The sequence below is a fragment of the Electrona antarctica genome, assembly GCF_951216825.1.
Source record: "Electrona antarctica genome assembly, chromosome: 4".
Taxonomy (NCBI): domain Eukaryota; kingdom Metazoa; phylum Chordata; class Actinopteri; order Myctophiformes; family Myctophidae; genus Electrona; species Electrona antarctica.
The window spans coordinates 22,759,531-22,778,514 of record NC_136809.1 but is presented as its reverse complement, the minus strand read 5'-3'; the positions used below and the strand labels follow the sequence as shown (position 1 = coordinate 22,778,514).

General features: G+C 41.4%; 1 protein-coding gene across 3 annotated transcripts; it reads left to right on the top strand.

The window, feature by feature from the left end:
- The first annotated feature begins 298 nt into the window (after positions 1-298).
- On the top strand, positions 299-17,550 carry LOC306921700 (oxysterol-binding protein 1-like). 3 transcript variants are annotated; one of them, XM_079498960.1, is made up of 20 exons: positions 299-456; positions 2,327-2,497; positions 2,812-3,020; positions 3,161-3,320; positions 3,571-3,682; positions 4,136-4,334; positions 4,617-4,734; positions 4,975-5,032; positions 5,442-5,609; positions 6,038-6,283; positions 6,382-6,502; positions 7,317-7,420; positions 8,272-8,367; positions 9,202-9,386; positions 9,578-9,795; positions 10,643-10,681; positions 10,879-10,926; positions 11,575-11,613; positions 11,783-11,809; positions 13,820-17,550. In XM_079498960.1, exons 2-20 carry the CDS (start codon positions 2,364-2,366, stop codon positions 13,960-13,962), a joined length of 2,424 nt encoding a protein of 807 aa, XP_079355086.1. In that variant the 5' UTR covers positions 299-456; positions 2,327-2,363; the 3' UTR covers positions 13,963-17,550. The 3 variants fall into 3 exon arrangements, with proteins under 3 accessions (XP_079355086.1, XP_079355087.1, XP_079355088.1); XM_079498961.1 differs by lacking the exons at positions 11,575-11,613; positions 11,783-11,809; XM_079498962.1 differs by lacking the exons at positions 10,879-10,926; positions 11,575-11,613; positions 11,783-11,809.
- Positions 17,551-18,984: the final 1,434 nt, after the last annotated feature.

The window sequence follows — 18,984 nt, the reverse complement described above, 5'->3', positions numbered from 1 at the left end:
GGTAACTTGGTAAGGGGAAGGTAAGAGATAATCGCACAAATATGACAATGAAATCCCATTCATAAAATAATGGTCATTGCTTGAAACGATGAGAAATGTGCATGTTGCACTACTGTGAAAAATTATTTGCACAGTAGTGTGCAAATAATTGGCTGCCAAATAAGCACCCAACAACTACCAAATAATTTGGTAGCTGTTAATAATTTCCGAATTATTGACGTAATGACCACAGTAACGTGGACACTGATGATGGTGGCAGTGCGTGGACTTTCGCACCACTTTTCAGTCATGCGCATGTATTCGGTAATGTAGTGGAACTAATGTTGATGAGAAGCGAACGGAGCCGGACGCTTTGTGGTGTTGCGCATGCAAGTTAGGTGGCTAGCTGAAGGTAGCAGCCAGCTAGCGTCTGACGCGATACCTGTTCATATTCATGGCTGTTGTCTAACCTTACTGGTAACTATCGTGACATGTATTTGTTTTTCTGAATATCAATGGAAAGAGCAGAAAATAAACGACGACAGAGCCGTAAGTTAGCAACGTGTTACGTTTTCGTTTAGCAACGTTAGCTCATTTGACAGCTGCAGTTTAATGCCTAGTTAGCTAGATGGCTAATGTCAATAATGTCAATGAAGCATGAATGTTAAGATTTTTTCTGAAATTCAGTGGACGTTACGTTTCCCTTGAAGCACCAGATTAATACTAGAGAGATTTGTTCGCGTCAAGTAACGCCAGGGAAGCGGTTGTGTCTTAAATGAAGTGAGAGCATTTACTTAATTTTAGATTAACTAGCGTTATTCCTGGCTAGTTGTAAAACAGCTGTTTCCTTTTGTCATATTGCGATTATGTTTGACACATTATGTCATCATCAATCCATTGCCGTTCTGCTGTTTTAAGGCCACAATCAGTTATATAAACCCGACATAACATTAACGTCAAACGTTGTTCAGGCTAACGCTGGCACGGAAATATTCTTAACCATAAGTGTCATGAAAGTTTCTTGCTGATGCTGAACTGATGAAACCCTAACGGACATGATCTGACCAAGTCAGATATGGATGGCTACGTCATGTGAATCCATGAAATGCTTCCATCAAAGTTGTTTTCATAGTGTCACAGCATCATAGGTAGGCAGCTAGCTGACCAGCCAGATAAGTTCTGTCTTCATAATGTATGGTCTTACTTGTCATATATTTAAGTGGTTGGCTCCTAATGACACACTACTTCCCTTATGTTTTTCTTATGACCAGAATGACATCATGTCGGTAAAAAAATAAACTGCTCCAAATGTTAGAAATCCTTAAACCAGATTAACCACTTAAGCCCTATTTTATACTTATGCAAGCCCACAACACCTCGTGATGCCATGTGTTGTGAGCGTGTAGATTGGCTATTTCTGAAACTTAAAAAAAAAAAAAAAGCCTATAATGACATTCCCATAAATGTGGATGCCAGGGTTAATCATGTTAACTTGCTAATGCTATTCCATGATGCCAGGCCTGAAGCTGCTTCAGTGGGATGCTGAAGGATCATAATGACCTAAAACAATTTATGTACAAATCTAGGGCTTTGTTAATATTTTGATGTTGCTTACAAACCAGGAAATGTGTGTACGAAACATTTTCAGGTATCAAGTTGGGTGATAAAACATCTATTACAAGGTGCAAGGAAACGTCAACTTAATACTTTGAGAAGGAACAATGATATAAACTGTGCCTTCTTCAGGGTCACCCTGACAGCCTGAAGAAGCCGCAAGCGATACGTTTGTGTATGTACATTTTGTATCGAGCCCATTGATTTAAAGGCCTTTTACTTTCCAAACCTATGTTGAGTCTTTTATGCCCTTACGTGGTTATAATCTTTCCCTTATAGAGCGCCGCAGTCCCGCCCGCTTTGAAGGCACCGGAAGAGAATTTCCCATTCATTTTTCCATAGATGTTTCAGACATATTTATTTAAAGACCTTTAAGCCTCGGACAAAGCCAACTCTGCTCCTGGCCTATCATGACAAAACACATTTCTTTTGGGCCGAACAAATAGAAGAAAATAAGGGCAACACTTTTTTTTTGTTTTTCTTCTTTATAATTATTTGTCCGGCCCAAATGATTTGTCAGGAGCCGAGTTGGCTCTGGCTTTAAATAAATACTTTATGAAACGTTTATGGAAAACTGAATGGGAAATTCTCTTCTGGTGCCCTCGTCGTTCTGAAAGGGGCGGGTCTGCGACGCTCTATTATTTCTTCCATGAGCACAGATGGTTTAAGTGACACCAGTAGCGCTCCTGCAACTTCTCTCTAATAAAACGCATGAGGTTTCACATGTCTGCAGGCCCTAACCTCACTCTGTGAAGTCACGGGCTGTTGTGATGTCGGAGCCCAAGCCCCCCACTCCCACCCCTGGAGACACTTACAAGGGTTGGCTTTTCAAATGGACCAACTACATAAAAGGATACCAGCGGCGATGGTTTGTGTTGAGCAATGGCCTTCTGTCTTATTACAGGTAGGTTTTGGTCATGCGATCACTCAGGCATAATCACTCAAGCCCGATATGCAATTTGCAAAGCTCCAAGTTCATAACATGTTGGCTTGTAGAAATGCTACTTTGAAAAATCATAATTCTATTTATTTATCCATTTGGGGGGTTTGCTTATAATGACATGATATATAATGTTGGCCTTCATTATACATTTTGATCAACACAAATTCAAGTACTGTAACTCAACCTCTGTATTTTGTATGCGTGTCATCAGTGAATTCCATTCAGCCATGATATGTCAACTTAACATTTCACAATGTCTTTTCTTTGCCCCCCAGGACCCAGGCAGAGATGGGTCATACATGCAGGGGTACCATCAACCTGGCCACAGCCAACATTGCTGTGGAAGACTCTTGCAACTTTGTAATTTCTAATGGCGGTGCACAAACCTACCACCTGAAGGCCAGTTCAGAGGTGGAACGTCAACGCTGGATCACAGCCCTGGAACTGGCCAAGGCCAAAGCTGTCCACATGCAGGCCGAGTCTGGTGAGGAAGGGGGGTGGTGGGATTAGCAGATGGGAAGTCGGGCCATCATTTGGAAACAGAGAAAAGAGTAAAACATTTGGAAAATGTTTGTAGTGTCCTAGTACAGAAGGAATGACGGGTTGTCTTTTCTTGTTCTACAGACGACTCGGGTGACGATTGTCCTACACCACCCCACACCCCAGGACACGGTGGAGGTAACCGTAACGAGATCCAGTTGACATTACGTACGCTGGGCAGTAAGGTGGAGGACCTCAGCACCTGCAACGACCTCATTGCCAAGCATGGCTCTGCCCTGCAAAGGTTAGCAGTCAGTCTATTTCCCATCAAACTGAGTTCCTTCACTTAAGTGCCCTTGATGGGAAAGAAGGTGTAGCTGTCAGTGTACATACCTAATGACATTTTCCTGATCTAGGAAAGACAACCTTCCACCAAACCCTTGTCTGTGTGCATCTCACCTATCTGTCTCAATAAAGTAAAACTATGAAGGGAATGGCCAGTGCATTTTCCTTTTCATATTGATTGATTCATTAAATTGCGTGCCATTGCCCAGGTCATTGTCAGAGCTGGAGAACATTCGTTTGGGGCCAGACACGGGAGACAAGATCAGACAGGTGACGGAGAGAGCTACGCTGTTCAGAATCACCTCCAATGCCATGATCAACGTAAGTCTACCAGGAACTGAGGAGCATGAATCTCAAGAGTGAGACTAGCATTCAGTAAGACAATTACTTCAGGTATAACAGACAACGAATGTACAGGTTCTACATAGAATATTCTTGAGTCTGTGAATGTTTTACTTTTAAGGTCATGTAAAATATCTGACTATTTAATCACTGTGTCCTGCTCTCTCAACATAGCCTATAGCACAGTAAACTCTAGGGAGAAGTTGTCTGTTCAACTGGATGATGCTTGCTTGCAAGGTACAGGAAAATCTTTGACCATGCGCCTTGATGGTGCTTGGAGTGTGATTAAATCTCACTGGAAACGTCTGCGTGACCTCGGATTAGGGTTATTTACTAGTACAGGAGATTGTAACCTAAATTATTTGGGTTTTGTTCTGATGTTGTTGATGGTGTATTTATTTTCCCTCACCCCTGCTGCACTCACCCCACCAGGCATGTCGGGATTTCCTGTCCTTGGCCCAGACCAATAGTAAGCGATGGCAGAAGGCGCTGCAAACGGAGAGAGACCAGAGAGTGAGACTGGAAGACACTCTTGAGCAGCTAGCCAAGCAGCATAACCACCTAGAGAGAGCCTTTAGAGGAGCTACAGTACTGCCCCCTTCACTCAGCAACCCTGCCATGGACAGCAAAGGTAAAGCACTTTGTGTGCATGCCTGTTACAGTACATGTGAAAAACCAGTGAGAAAGACGGACCGGCGGGCGCCCATTTTTCCGTCACGGGAAGTCGAACCTCAAATGTGTCTTCGGGGGGCTGGGGTGTTGCGTCGTGCTCCCGTTCGCCAGATTTTCACATATCCTCACAATAGCATCATAGCATTAATGTTGAATGGGTGTAGTTCCCCTTCTAAGCTGTTTTCTAATCTACTGGAGTGTTTGATTAGTTGTTGCGTTCTTCGATTCCCCTTGACTTTAGGTTCTGGCAGTTCAGGAAAGGGTGATGCCAGTGATGAGGATGATGAGAACGAGTTCTTTGATGCCATGGAAGATCCAGCAGCGTACATCACTGTCCCTGCTGACCCCAAATACCACAGGTCTACATCTCTGCCTCACATGTCAACTTTCTCTTTCTGGATCTCATGTCACTTTCTTTCTCTAAGTCTAACCTGTTTGGTCTCTTTTTCTTTCTTGTTCACTCTCTTTTTTTCTCTTCACTGTCTCTCCGTGTATTTGTCTCAGGGTTTTTGTTTTTTTCATCAACTCTTTCATCATACTTTTATTTTTGTTATTATCAGTCATATTTTATGTTACTCTCCTGTCCCTCTGCACACCAGGAGGTCTGGCAGTAATGTCAGTGGGCTTAGCAGCGAGCTCGGAATGGACGACCAGTCTGTAAGTTCAAATCAAAACTTTATTGTTCTTGTAAGGGAAATTGTATTTGCAAATTAAAGTACATGACAAACTACCCAAATCAAATATAACACGGATAATTACAACTGTATAATCCCAATAATCCATTGCAACAGTCTTGCTAGAAACATTAAATGTTTGATTAACATTGTGAGTGAATCTCGCTGAAGAGTTTTTGCTATGAAAGCAAATACAATATAGGCTGTGATATATCGCATTACATCGTATGTCTGTAGCAATCGTATAATCGCCATATACCTCATCGCCTTGTGCATTATTGCTTAAATATACGAAACATACAGACAAACTTGAGTTGGTAGCCCCATATAGGCAGGCTGTACATATCTGTAGGCTGTAACTAACCCTTCAGTGGACCTTTTCCCTCCTATAGCTTGACGAGCAGTCTTTGGCCTCTAACCCGGATTCCCCACAGCCCTTGGAAGTGGAGCCTGTAAGGCAACGGCGGACACATATCCCTGACAAACCCAATTATTCCCTCAATCTCTGGAGCATCATGAAGAACTGCATCGGCAAGGAGCTCTCCAAGATCCCCATGCCTGTAAGATACCCCTCTGGCTGTGAATTAATTTGTTGTTCTCAGACTTATTGTCCGTTTAACTTTGAAAGTGTAAACCTGGACACTTCATCTTAATCGCTTCCCACTATGGCCTCTTTTTCCAGAACTGGTTCCGTTCTAGATTCTTGGAACCTTGGTGCTTTCACAGAACTGGCGGACAGTTTTTGGTTCCAGTTCCGAACCAACTTTTTGGGTTCTGAACCAATTCATTTTCAGTGGAAACACTCCAAACTGCTTCAATTTTAGGGAGGGGAAAAATAACCGAACCGGTTCAACCCTGGTGGAAAAGGGGCCTCAGTGACCGTCATACAACCATTGGGCTTTTCAGGTCCATGTTTACACTTCCAGAATGATATATTATTTCAGTCTGCTCCTTCTTCTCTGAAATACCTTCTCCTATATCCCACTAGGTGAACTTCAACGAGCCAATCTCCATGTTGCAGCGTCTGTCAGAGGACCTGGAGTACTACGAGCTCCTGGACAAGGCTGCCAAGTGTCAGAGCTCCCTGGAGCAGCTGTGCTACGTGGCCGCCTTCACCGTGTCCTCGTACTCCACCACCGTGTACCGCACGGGCAAGCCTTTCAATCCCCTGCTCGGAGAGACCTTCGAGCTGGACCGGCTCCAAGAATGTGGCTACCGCTCACTCTGTGAACAGGTGGAGGGGACACGCGCACCATTGACGGATTAATCAACTTCACGTAAATGAATGTAATATGTGAATTTGTCCTTACTGTCCTCCTCCTGTCTTTTCAGGTGAGTCACCACCCCCCTGCTGCTGCCCACCATGCCTTCTCTGAGAAAGGCTGGACCCTAAGACAAGAGATCGCCCTGGCCAGCAAGTTTAGAGGGAAATATCTATCCATTATGCCTATGGGTAAGTGTTTGTGCACTCCAACGCTACAGTAAACTATAGCTTTGTACCTGTGATACACACCTATTATCAATCTTTATCAATGCCTTCTACAAATGTATTTAAAATACATTTAAGATGTAAATACTATGCTGTCGGGCAGAAACCTTGTATGACCGTTCATTTTCAGGAAAAAAAAATTGAAATGCACTCTCGAGGTGCCAACTTGGCCTTGCACACAAGTGGGCCATACATGGCCTACTTGTGCGCAAGCAGAGCGTGCAAGTACTGCTACTAACTAATATCTATTACAACTACTGTTCTAAAACCGTTAGACCCGGTATTGACCTTATATCAACCTTGAAACGTATATGTTAGTTACGTCACCATCAACCAATAAGGGACCACCATTCTTACCCCGACATACATGCATACAGTACATACATACCCAGCCGATCACCAAACGTACCTTAGTTACGTCATTAAGAATGGTGGTCCCTGATTGGCCGACGGACACCACTAACATACCCAGCCGATTAAATTACTTGCACGCTCTGCTTGCGCAAGTAACAACCTGTATTCCAATGGATCTAGTTATTATTTAATCACAAATTCTTGTTAATACTATTCATTATTTCAATATTTCTGTTAAGGTTTAATCCCATCAATCAACTACACTGACTTGCCCCATCTTGTGTTTTGTCATCTGTTTCTTCAGTTTAGTTACATTTGTACACTCAAGAGTTAAATTATTAGTATTACTGGAGATTTTACAGTGTACGAATCATGTGTCAGTACATATTCATTAGTGTTGAATATACCTCTCCTCCATCCCCAGGGTCCATCCAGTGCATATTTCAGAAGAGCAACAACCATTACTCCTGGAAGAAAGTCACAACCACAGTACATAACATAATTGTAGGAAGACTGTGGATTGACCAGGTAACTGATTTCAATCAGTCCAACTATCCTAGCCCTCTGCACAGAATCAGTCCAGCTATCACCTACCGTTTTTTTTACACAATCAGTCCAGCGATCACCTAACCTTTTACACAGAATCAGTCCAACTGGCAACTATCACGTATCACCTAACCTCGAGTCACCAGGCTTTCCACCTCGGAGGAAAGCCTGGTCTGTGTTGCTAAATTGCTGTGTGAACCGGTCGGGAGCGGATGATATTGTTACATCATGTTGTGTAGTCATTGTTTTGTAGTCATCGGACCGGAACCCTCAATCTGGAACTTACTTTCCCTCAAACCGGAAGAATGATACCTTCCCAATAAAACTATAAAAGCCTTGATGAGGTGTAGTTTCGCTGATTTCTAAAATATGAATGTGAGTGTACTTTCTGGAGACTATTTTGTGTGTGTAATGTATACCTTTGTTATCCCACGGGGAAATTCTATTCTCATCGCAGGCTACGAAAGAGCGAGTCACACTTTTATTGGGAAGGTATTATTCTTCCGGTTTGATGGAAAGGAAGTTCCGATTCTAAAACGGCCTGAAGTTTACTTAAAATATTTATTAAAATTTTACAAAAATGTTATACTGCCATATACTGTAAATAGCAACAAGAACCCCAAAAGGGGTTCCTGTCCAGAAGAGTAAAAACACCAAAAGGGGTTCACGTCCTGAATCGGTTCTACTAGTAGTGAAAGTGAATTTTGCTGCGACAACTTCATTGAGTAGCATTTTGTGGCTTGGCATTAAGGGCACAGCTACATTTGTAGATAATGCTTTCTTACTGGAACATCCTATGAAATCAAACATGTTCCTTCATGTTGCCCCATCAGTCAGGAGAGATAGATGTGGTGAACCACAGGACGGGAGACCGCTGCCACCTCAAGTTCGCTCCCTACAGTTACTTCTCCAGAGATGTGGCAAGAAAGGTGAGTGTTGAATGTCAGTGTCTCCTTGCTTCATCCTTCTTTAGAGTAGTAGAGATAGAAATGTCAGCAAACACCCCAGAGTAAGCTTTATTTCGGTTAAAGTAGAACTATAAATTAAGTTATACATTCATATGCTTCAAAGCTGAAGATGTACGCAAATTCAAGTCAATGTTGGGTACTGCACTAGGAATCAATCGAATTATCAATGGATCGTTACAGAGCGTCAAAATAAATATTGCGCTAATGTTTATTTAGGAAAAACAGTTGATGGACCCAGCATCGGTGATAAATCATTTTGATTTATTCAGCCTTCTGAAGGATTACCTGAAGAACTTATTTTAAGTGCAGTACCCTTTGATTTTAATGACCACAAGATGATGGGGAGGGGGGTGTGGATTCATTGTTTTTAATAGAAGTGGAATAATTAAAAGTGACTATCTCTGCTTTGCTGAACTCGATTAAATATCATAAGATTTTAGTTGACTAAATCTACAGTTGATTTAGTCAAAATGTGTTTTGAAAATCAGTAATGACTGATTTTACACTTGCTGAAAATAGCCTATCTACTGTACAAGCCTAAACACGTTGCGCTGCGTTGTAAGCGTGTAGATCTGTTATTTTCAGCACGCAACCAAGTGTAAAATTACTTATACTGGATCTCTTGTCCACTAGTCCCTTCCTAACATTTTAGTCTAGTTTTTATTTGACGAAATTGTCAATATATTTAGTTTTAGTCATTTAATTTAGTTTTTGTCGGTGGAAAAAAAGATAGTCGAACATTTTTTGTATTAGTCGATGAAATCAACACTGACTCTGTGCCCCTCTATGCTCCAGGTAACTGGCGTAGTAATGGACAAGGATGGCAAGGCCCATTATGTGCTGTCAGGAACATGGGATGAGAAGATGGAGTTTTCCAGGGTGATGCAGAGCAGTAAGGGGGAGAACGGCACAGAAGGAAAACAAAGGACTGTTTACCAGACACTCAAAGCCAAAGAGCTGTGGAAGAAAACCCCACTGCCGTGAGTTGGTTTCTGGGTATCGTTGTGGGGATGGAGCTGAAGGCGGGGAAAGAAAAAGCCACTAAATACTGATTCTCAACTTAATTCAATTCAAGGACCCCTAGTTTGATATAGATTAGATATACAGTATATAGATTAGATATTGTTTTTATTTATTTTTTATCTGTTTTTCACATCATCCCTCGTCCCAGTGAGGGAGCAGAGAGCATGTACTACTTCTCCTTCCTGGCTCTGACGCTCAACGAGCCCGAGGAGGGTGTGGCGCCTACAGATAGCCGTAGACGTCCCGACCAGAGACTGATGGAAGCCGGCCGCTGGGATGAGGCCAATGCCGAGAAGCAGAGGCTGGAGGAGAAGCAACGCATCGTCCGCCGGGAGAGAGAGCGGGCAGCCAACTCACCTGAGGAAGGTAAGAAAATAGGACCGGAAGGGAGAGGAGGTATGAGGTGGCAGTGGAAGAGGAATTGCATGACAACACTGTTCATGAAAATAGGTTTCCTGCTACTAACAACTTGTTATGGAGTATAATGAAGTGGCCTTCCTGTCCAATGTTAAGCTATAAGTAAGTAACTTTTGTGTACAGTTTGTGAACAAAGCCCCATACATCACTATGTGGTGAACTACAGTATAAAGGAATATATATATATATACACAAATTGAATAATAATAATGAAATGCATTTTTATAGCGCTTTTCCAAGTGCTCAAAGCGCTTTACAATGGTTCATTCATTCATACATTGGGAGGTGAAGCGGCGAACAGTTCGCCGCAACCAGTCAGTTGGTTGCGGCGAACAAGCAATCTTTGTTTAGGAATACTTAGATAAGTACAGTGATGTTTCTCTGTCCATTTGTCTGTGTTGGCTATTATTGTTCATCTTGATATTTCACTAGTCTTAAGATTGTTTTTAAATAGACTAAATTGATTACTAGTCTGATTAACTGCAGCCCTATTGGACTTCACTGTCATTTTATTCTACTGTTTTTTGACATGTACAAACTATTTCATATCTGTGTATTGTGAATACATATGGTATGTATTTCCAATTGAACAATAAACTGTGTTTATCAAGAAGTCCTTGAACATAGGATGAACGACAGTGATGTTAACAATGATTGATTGATTTGACAAGCTTTTCTTCATACCACATTATATGCTTTAACTTTCATCAGCAAAAATGCTAAATAAAGCAAATATGTATTATTATTATTATTAACTGCTGCACCCTTACACTCATTTGTATGTCTCTATCCCAAGCTGTCACTGAGGACCTCATCAATGACTCGCCTTTAAAAAGCAAGTACCTCCTCTCTTGGCCTTTTAGTAACCCTTGCACTGCACATTTTTCTGTACATTCTGGCATAAACTCTGCCCCTACATTGTGTGTGTGGGTGGGGGTGTGGGTGTGTGGGTGCCAAATGTGTTGTGTGTCCCTTTACAACCTTTTCGAATCACTGTTTCCTTTCCGATCCCTTTATCTGTTTTGCGTTCAGCCGATGCAGAGGAGATTGCCACGGAAGCAAATGAGGCTTCATATGAAAGCAAGTATCACTGCTACAGCTCAGATAGACGTGTGTAACTGTGCATGTGTACACCTAAAAGAAAATGAAAGAAAAAGGTCATTTTTTTAATCATGGCCTGGCATTGAAACTCAGTTGAAAAGAAATACTTTACAAAGAATTTCATATATATTGCTGTCTGGGGAAAAAATCACTTCATTCTTCATTTATTTTATTTTTTTCATGAATCAATGCTTTGGATACCTGGTCTGTATGTTGGTTCAACAAATATTTAACCAATGGAAGGTATTAAAAACCTCCTAACGCCACTTGAGCTGGATGTTTTTTTTTCATTCCCTGAAGAATGAATGAATGTTAGGTGGTTTCTTCCAAACAGCAGAGCTATATGTTTCATCTCAGGACGAATTTGAGGTATCACTATTAATCTGTGGAATGCAAAAAACAATGTACACATTAGAAAGCAGAGCCTCTCCATTGGAACTCAAAAAAGGTTCTGACTAATTTGGATCAAGTAGATTAAGTTGAAACCAAAATAGTAGTATTTGTGTACTGTATACTACGTGCATTACACTAGTGTATACTATACACGGTACATACTATACTACACAGGCTGTGTCTGCTGCTCCTATTTCCATACATTTTAATTCTCTTTTGTGTGTGGCTGTTCAGCGGATACTGAGGACTCTCCCTGTCCTACACCTATTGCATGCAAGTACCCTACCTAATGCTTTTAGCACACATTCGTAATATTTTCCTGTCATGTTGTCATCTTCAGATGATACGTGTTCACTCAATCATTCATAGATGTTCTCATTCATGTCTTTACCTTTTGTTTTTTTGTCCATACATCTCTATCGCGGCATTTGTTTTCTTGCAGCACCCCATGGACCACCACCTTATCAAAGCAAGTATTCCACTCCTGAAATACCTTAGCCGTGACATCAGTGTTTCTGGAATTTTTTCCCCCTTCATTTTTTTTAGCAGGATCTAGAGCTGCACAACACTGGCTATTGCATTTTCCAAATCCCAAGTGGCAACAGTTGTCTATCGGTTAAAATTAATAGGAAGTTACAAGTCATAAATTATTAGTTTTTGCTGGTGGGTACAATCAGCACTTAATTTTTTCCAAATGCAAAAGAAGTATACTTGAGTCCACAAGTATCACAATCCATTTTTCGGTTACAGTATTCGCTAAAATTCTTTATTTTTTTAGTTTAATCAGTGTTGTGAAGCCCTAGTAAGTGCCCTTATCAGAACTCGTATCAGAACTATGTCCTCTCGCGTCACATTTATTTGTCTAGTCCCCTGGTGTGAGTTACCGCCAGACCTACAACCCTTTAGTCACCTTTCAGGGTCATCCTTACATTCTTTCTGTGTCCTCCCTGAGCTGAAGGTTTGGTAGGTCCCTATGGAAATGGAACTGTGGAAAACTCGGTTCACTCCCATTCTCTTTTACGGTCAACATCTTGCCTCTTTGCCGTCTGTCTATTGCTGTCAGATATGGTCGGTGTCTTTTAGGAATGACTGTACCAACAAATCTCGGTGAGGCCTTTAGGAGGGCCATTATAATCCACCACTCCTGAATGAAGTGCCTGGTGCTGGGAGTCTGGTGCAACGCACAGGTCCTGGGCCTGGTGAGAGCAGGAGTGGACCTGGTGAGACGTAGGAGGGGCCCGGACAGGAGTCAACCCACAGAGCCTATAGTCCTTCCACGCGCCAGAATTTGGTTCTCCCAGTCCCGGCAGAGTAGTTCTGGACCAACGGATTGTGTGGCCTTGCTCATTCCCTGATGGACTGATCGAGGGTAGCTACTGGGACGTAAATCGGGATTTGATCAACCCCGGCTGGGTCGCCTGAGTGAGGGGTATGATGTTGTTAGACCCGAAACCCCGTTGACCTCAGGATACATCACTGAAGATACGTCCCAGGTGCATTCATGCGATGTATTTTTAGTTATAGTTACCGGTATGATCATCTGACAGAATTGTTAAGTTCTTAGTTTGTTTTGTTTTTTTGGGGGGGGGATTATTATTCTTTTTTTTTACCCACAGTCAGACAAATGGAGGCATTTTTTTATGTCTGCATGCAATTTGAAGTATCTTGGAATAGTGTGCTTATCCTATCTCAATAGAGCTTGACAGTCTGATGTTGGAAGTAAACGTCCCATTCATTTTCTCCATATAAACTTTTATATCAGCTACACTGTCGTAACCATCTAACGCAGACTTGTAAAACGATGCTATATGCTCCTGTAGATGCCAACAAAAAAATTGCATGGAGAAATGCTTCACTACCAACAATCCTAATATGTACAGTAGCAGCGATGTCTCTGATTGGTGGAGCTTACGTTACCATGGAAATGGTATTGCGCTAGCCTGGGTACCGAGGCCAGCGTATAATATTGACAGACACAAAAGATTAGGAGACACTCTTCTAGATGGCTCACACTTTAGGCGCCACTCCATATAAACTAAAGAACATACTGTACATTAAAACTACATCCAGTAGCAGTCACAGAGACATAAAAAAATCACACCCTGCTATCAATTTAAGGTTAATTTTATAACCTGATTTCTGTGTCACTTGAAAACTCGAGTTTTTTTAAATGACCTGAAAGAGGAGCAGGTTGGTCGCAATGTGTTTGATTATTGAGATGATTGATCCCCGCGGATCAATTCGCTTTCTTGCTTTTCACCAAACAGCAAAGTGCTTTGAATATTATTGAAGTCATTCAGTTATATGCAATATGAAGTGATGCCTCAAGTGTTTTGATCTTTCTGCTGTTCTGGACAGACTACAGACCTGGACATTCCAAAGAGCACCTGCAGATATACAGTATATGGCATTCAAGCGCAGCCCTGACTTCCCCATTTCATAAGCACATTTTTTATTTCATTTATTTCTTCATTTTCAGGCGTCCACCATGACGACTACCAGGCATTGTGGTTCGAGAGGATTGACGATCCAATATCTGGAGAACCCATGAATGTCTACAAAGGAGGCTACTGGGAAACTAAGGATCAAGGCACATGGGACAGGTGCCCTGACATCTTCTGACCACCCTATCCATCACGCCCTTTTCATCCACTGAGAAGTGGATGACCTGATTAGGACCTGAGAAGATGCTCAGAAACACCCTTCATTAAATCAACTCGAGTAGGTGGAAATGGCTCAGCCTATAGAGTGGTAGGACCACTTCTCTCTCTTTCTGCACATTAGATATGGATACATGGTTTAGCAGTTGTTGGAGGGTGACAGAACGAACGCAAACGAGAAGGTCTGCACAATGTAGCTCCCTTAAAGTTACTTTTCATGAATCAATTTAACCCTCTATATACAGTATATACTTAGTAAAACAGGTCTGAGTTACTGAGCTTGTAGATCTGCGATCTTTGGCTAATGTTCCCCCAGGTTCGAGCCAAAGCTGAAGACTCCTCGAAACGTCACTTGATGGATGCCAGAATAATAAAAAGTCACTTTAAGGAAGCTACAGTGTGCTGACCTTCTTGTTTGCCTTTCTCTCTGTTCTTTTGGGACTATCACCTGCTGTCAATGGGTGTTTTGGATGTGCGTGATCCTGTAGGGTGTCAGAACATTGTCTTTAACTTGGTTCTCAGTCTGGCGTCCAGGGTACCCCCAGGGGTTATTAAGGGTGTTCCAGGGGGTCCAAAACTAAATGATGAATAATTATTAATCATTTGGCTGGGGACCCCTCAAGGATTCATTAACACAGTGAAATGGCGGTCCATGGCCTAATGCACATCAAACAGGGTTGTTAAAAATGTAAAAGGTTGAGAATGATCCAGCCATCTAGATTTTGGTTGGTGTTCAGTTCAGTTGGCATTCAGGTGTCTATCCAGGGCTCCATGGTGGAACTATTCAGTTGCAGCTTTGCATTTTCTTTGGTCGCACCAATGCTAATGGAAAAATTCAGCCGGTTTTGAGCTTCAGTTTGTTTACGTGTTGTTTTTTTATATATGGATAGTTCCGCTATGTACTAAGAAAATGTTTTATAAGTATTTTTGATGACCTCAATGCTTCTATTTTTGCACTCAAGTAGACTCAGTTTCTGAACGTTATAAGTTGATGATCTTATTGACTCATTGCAATTATAAAACAAACTATTTGATGCTCTGTAAGTAATGCAAATTGGTTGATACAGTAGCTGCAATGATGCTGCCCCCTTAGTCATGCTTCTTTGTTACACTAGGTGTTATGATTTGTCAGGCATATCCAATCAATGTATGTTTTGTCTGTGGGTCGAATTGCAGCCTCATTGCTAAATCGGGCTGCAGAGCAGCTAGTCAATACTGTACTGTATGTGAGTGCCGAGCGGAGTAGCTGTATGCTCATTAGACTTGTGGACTTTGCTTTGTGTTAAATGTTAAATGGCTCTTTTACCAGATACTAGCAGCCTGAAAATCTAGTTTAAAGTGGTCGCCATATACAGTATGGGCATGTTACGTTTGTGACACCCACCCTGGCCACCCATGATCCACTCACCCACCGTCCAGCCACAAGGCAATTTTAATGTAGCGTTACATACTACATACAAATAAAATATGCTATGCTGCTGACTATGTGTTGTAGTACATAGTACATACTTTATACCTCAGTCAGCAGCATAGCATATTTTATTTGCTCTTAATTTGATCAGTATAGTGCAATGATACATTTGTGAGTCTTGTATTTGTAACAAACCAGTTTTGCATTGGTGCTACCTGTTGAAAATCTTAATGGTTCCACTGTAATAAATGGTTTTATTATGGAGCCCTGTGATACATGATGGGTATTTGTCATGAAGAACCTGGTCCAATATTAATCTAGTCTTTGATGCAAGGTACAGTAGTAATTTAACTCTGCCCCCCCAATCCCTGAAGAATATAAGAACAAGCTCTCTGAGAGTGTGAGTGTAGCCTACATATGCTGTACAACACATGTTGCATGTGGTTGTTCAGTGGCATACTTCACAATCTGTACACAAGACTTCATTCATCTAATGTACACATTGCAAATGTTAAAACATGGGACAGTGTTCCTATTAATCGTCCACCAAGTGCAAATAATGCTGAGCCTGTGGCTATGATCTGTAATTAAAATAAGCACACCAGGGCAGAGATAAAGCCTAAGATGTTTTCGTACAACCGTGTTGCTTGACAGAAATGACTGCTTTTCAAGTGTATATATGAGCCTCTGTTGTTGTTGATGACTCAAGGGTGAGTAATGCAATATAAGTTATCGATCCAACTGTAAAGTAAAAAATGTACAGTGTCGAAACAACCGTTTTTATTTGACAAATGTGTTTCCAACAGCGAATGTAACTACTGCTTTGCAATATTGGGGAACTTTGATCAAAATTTTCCATGCAGCTTTTCTAATGCGATAAGTTGCATTTGTCATAAAACACTTGGATGGAATTGTGTCTGTCTAGAGAGCAGAGCAGTGTATTAAACTGGTCTACATGGAATTTGAATAACTATTATTACACGTGATACAGAACACCCCTACGGCAGTTTTGTTAACTACAGATTGTGTTTTTAAGTGGTGCAACCACTTCATTAAGGACCTGTGAGTCTGTCCCTGGGTCCCTGCCTGGGTCCCTGGCTGGGTCTTTCCGAGCACGGAAATAGCGTTTGGTTTGTTTTCACAACCAAGTGTCACTGTTGCGCAGCCTAACACACACACTTATTAACTGTATATATGATGATTTTGGGTGTGACAGTACAGTACAGTAAATGATGAATCCTATAACTGAAACAAGTTATTCTTAGCCTAAGTGATGCTCTTTGTGATTAGGAATAGAGAATTGACATACGTGTGTGTGCCTGCATGTGTGAGTGTATGTGCACACTAAATGTGTATACATTTTGTGCACAAAGTCTAATGTGAAGGCCATGTCTGAGACTCAAAAGACACCTGTTTCTGATTGTGTGTGTGCGTGTGCTAGTGTGTTAAAAAGGTTTAAATCATTTCCTTTTATATGTAAGTGTACTTAAATGCAAAATCAGTAAAAGAAAACAAGACTACAAGGCAAAACATATGTTGCAATTATTTCTATATTAAACAAAGTAGTATTAATGATAATTCAATGCTAAGATAGAAGTGACAGTGACAGTTTTTATGATGTTTTTGGTTTCTGTTTTGATTTCCATTGATGTATTTATTTTTTCATTCATAACTGGACAAACATTGACTGGCATCATATTTTCACTTACACACAGACCCACCTTTCACTTTATAACCATCTGCACCCATGTGTCCAATCACAGCTCGACCGTTTTAAGTTTAGTTGTATGACCGTGTTGCTTGCTGAAAATATAGCTTCATTACTGGCTCACAATGTGAACTTGTACATCTGTTAATTTCCCAATCAACACAGTCATACGACTGAGTGTAATGTAAGCATATGCTATGTAGCCTATATAACCAATTTTACTTGACAGATGGTTACAGAAGATCCAGCAGACCTTTGTCTGACTTCTCTTTAATTTAATTCTTATTATATTTGGTTCTTTTTAGTTGTTTAATTTTTTTAGTTTTTTGTCTTTATTTCTTGTTTGTGCATAATGATGTTTGTGTCCTTTTGTTTGTTGTCTTTTCTGAATCCCCTTTTGCATCTTTCCATTAAAGGTTTCTCATGCAGTGTATAGATATTTGTTTCTTTTATTTTTCCACAAATTATCCTAAAATTAAAGCAGCAATTTCCCTTCACAATATTCTCATTAAGACAAATGAGTACAACAGGAACAGTTTACTTCCAACATGTATATTTCAAACATGATCACAACTGGCATTTTAGACTCATTTGATAAATTAAAACAGTATAACTTTGGGAACTAAGCAAACATGTGTCTGAATACCCATAAAATCCATGTTGCTGGCTGACTGCTCATTAATTGTTCCTTAATGGAGACCTTTGTTTTTTCTAGTGTTATTGAGACCATAACAGGATCATATAATAACAATATGTAGGATCATATAACAATATTTAGGATCATATAAGAAATGTAATGCACGTAACTTCAGAACCGTTCTCCGACTGTCCGGAGCAGCGCATGTTCGCCAACCTTAATCCGATCGTTGTTTCCGCATGTCGGTCCTGTTATTGACCTTATACCAACCTTGAAACGTACCTTAGTTACGTCACCATCAACAGCCAATAAGGGACCACCATTCTTACCCCGACATACAGTACATACAATACATACCCAACTGATCACCAAACGTACCTTAGTCATCAGCCAATCCCTGATTGGCCAACGGACGCCACCAACATATACGACCTACATACGCAGCCGATTGCAGTACTTGCGCGCCCTGCTTGCGCAAGTAATAACTTACTAACTTATAAGGAGCTTGATTGCATGCAGATCTTCAGACCCATCATGCAGATTGACCATTAATTATTAGTCAGTCAGTTCAGTTTTATATGGGTCATTTTCCAGATAGGTGATTCTCTAAAATGGGGCCCCTGCCCCGTGACCCCCAGAGATCCTTGAGGAGGGGGTTCCAAAAAATGGACCTTCCTTAGGGCCGATTCATACTCCTATTTTACCGCTGTTTCGGCACTGTAGTGCCGAAATTATTTTGGCTCGTCAGAAATTTTCAGTAGCACCGAAGAGCCGACTTTAGGACGGTACCCGCCCCCCCGAACCTCAAATTACGTCACATTGTAGGCTCTACAGAGCCGAACCGACTTTTATTCGGCTCTAAAATAGGAGTATGAATCGGCCCTTAGGGCTCCAATTTTGTCGCAGCCTTTACCCGCAGCGCGGCCCGCAATTCAGCCGCGGCCCGAAAATTACGAATATAGGAGCATTTGGGAAAGCGGTGCATTTTAAAAGCACCCGTAAACCGTATGCCAAATTAGTTTGGTAAAGAGCGGCGTGCACCGCGCCTCAATGGAGATGTCCGCGGAGTGCAGGGCAGGCTGCGTCATCTCTCCTTATTCTCCTATGCATCTCTTTGTAATTTTCCTATAATGAGCAGAAGTGAGTGCCTGCCACTTCCTTGTGTCCATTGTGTTTAGGCTATATAATTGTATAGTCAAAGAAGTTATTTGTGCCAGGCGTGCGCGAT

Bases quoted from the DNA above. Each gene is read 5' to 3' on its own strand.
- LOC306921700 (XM_079498960.1), top strand. From the start codon at position 2,364: ATGTCGGAGCCCAAGCCCCCCACTCCCACCCCTGGAGACACTTACAAG. The intron at 9,387-9,577 runs GTGAGTTGGTTT...CCCTCGTCCCAG, and splicing joins TGGAAGAAAACCCCACTGCC to TGAGGGAGCAGAGAGCATGT. The intron at 11,810-13,819 runs GCAAGTATTCCA...CTTCATTTTCAG, and splicing joins TGGACCACCACCTTATCAAA to GCGTCCACCATGACGACTAC.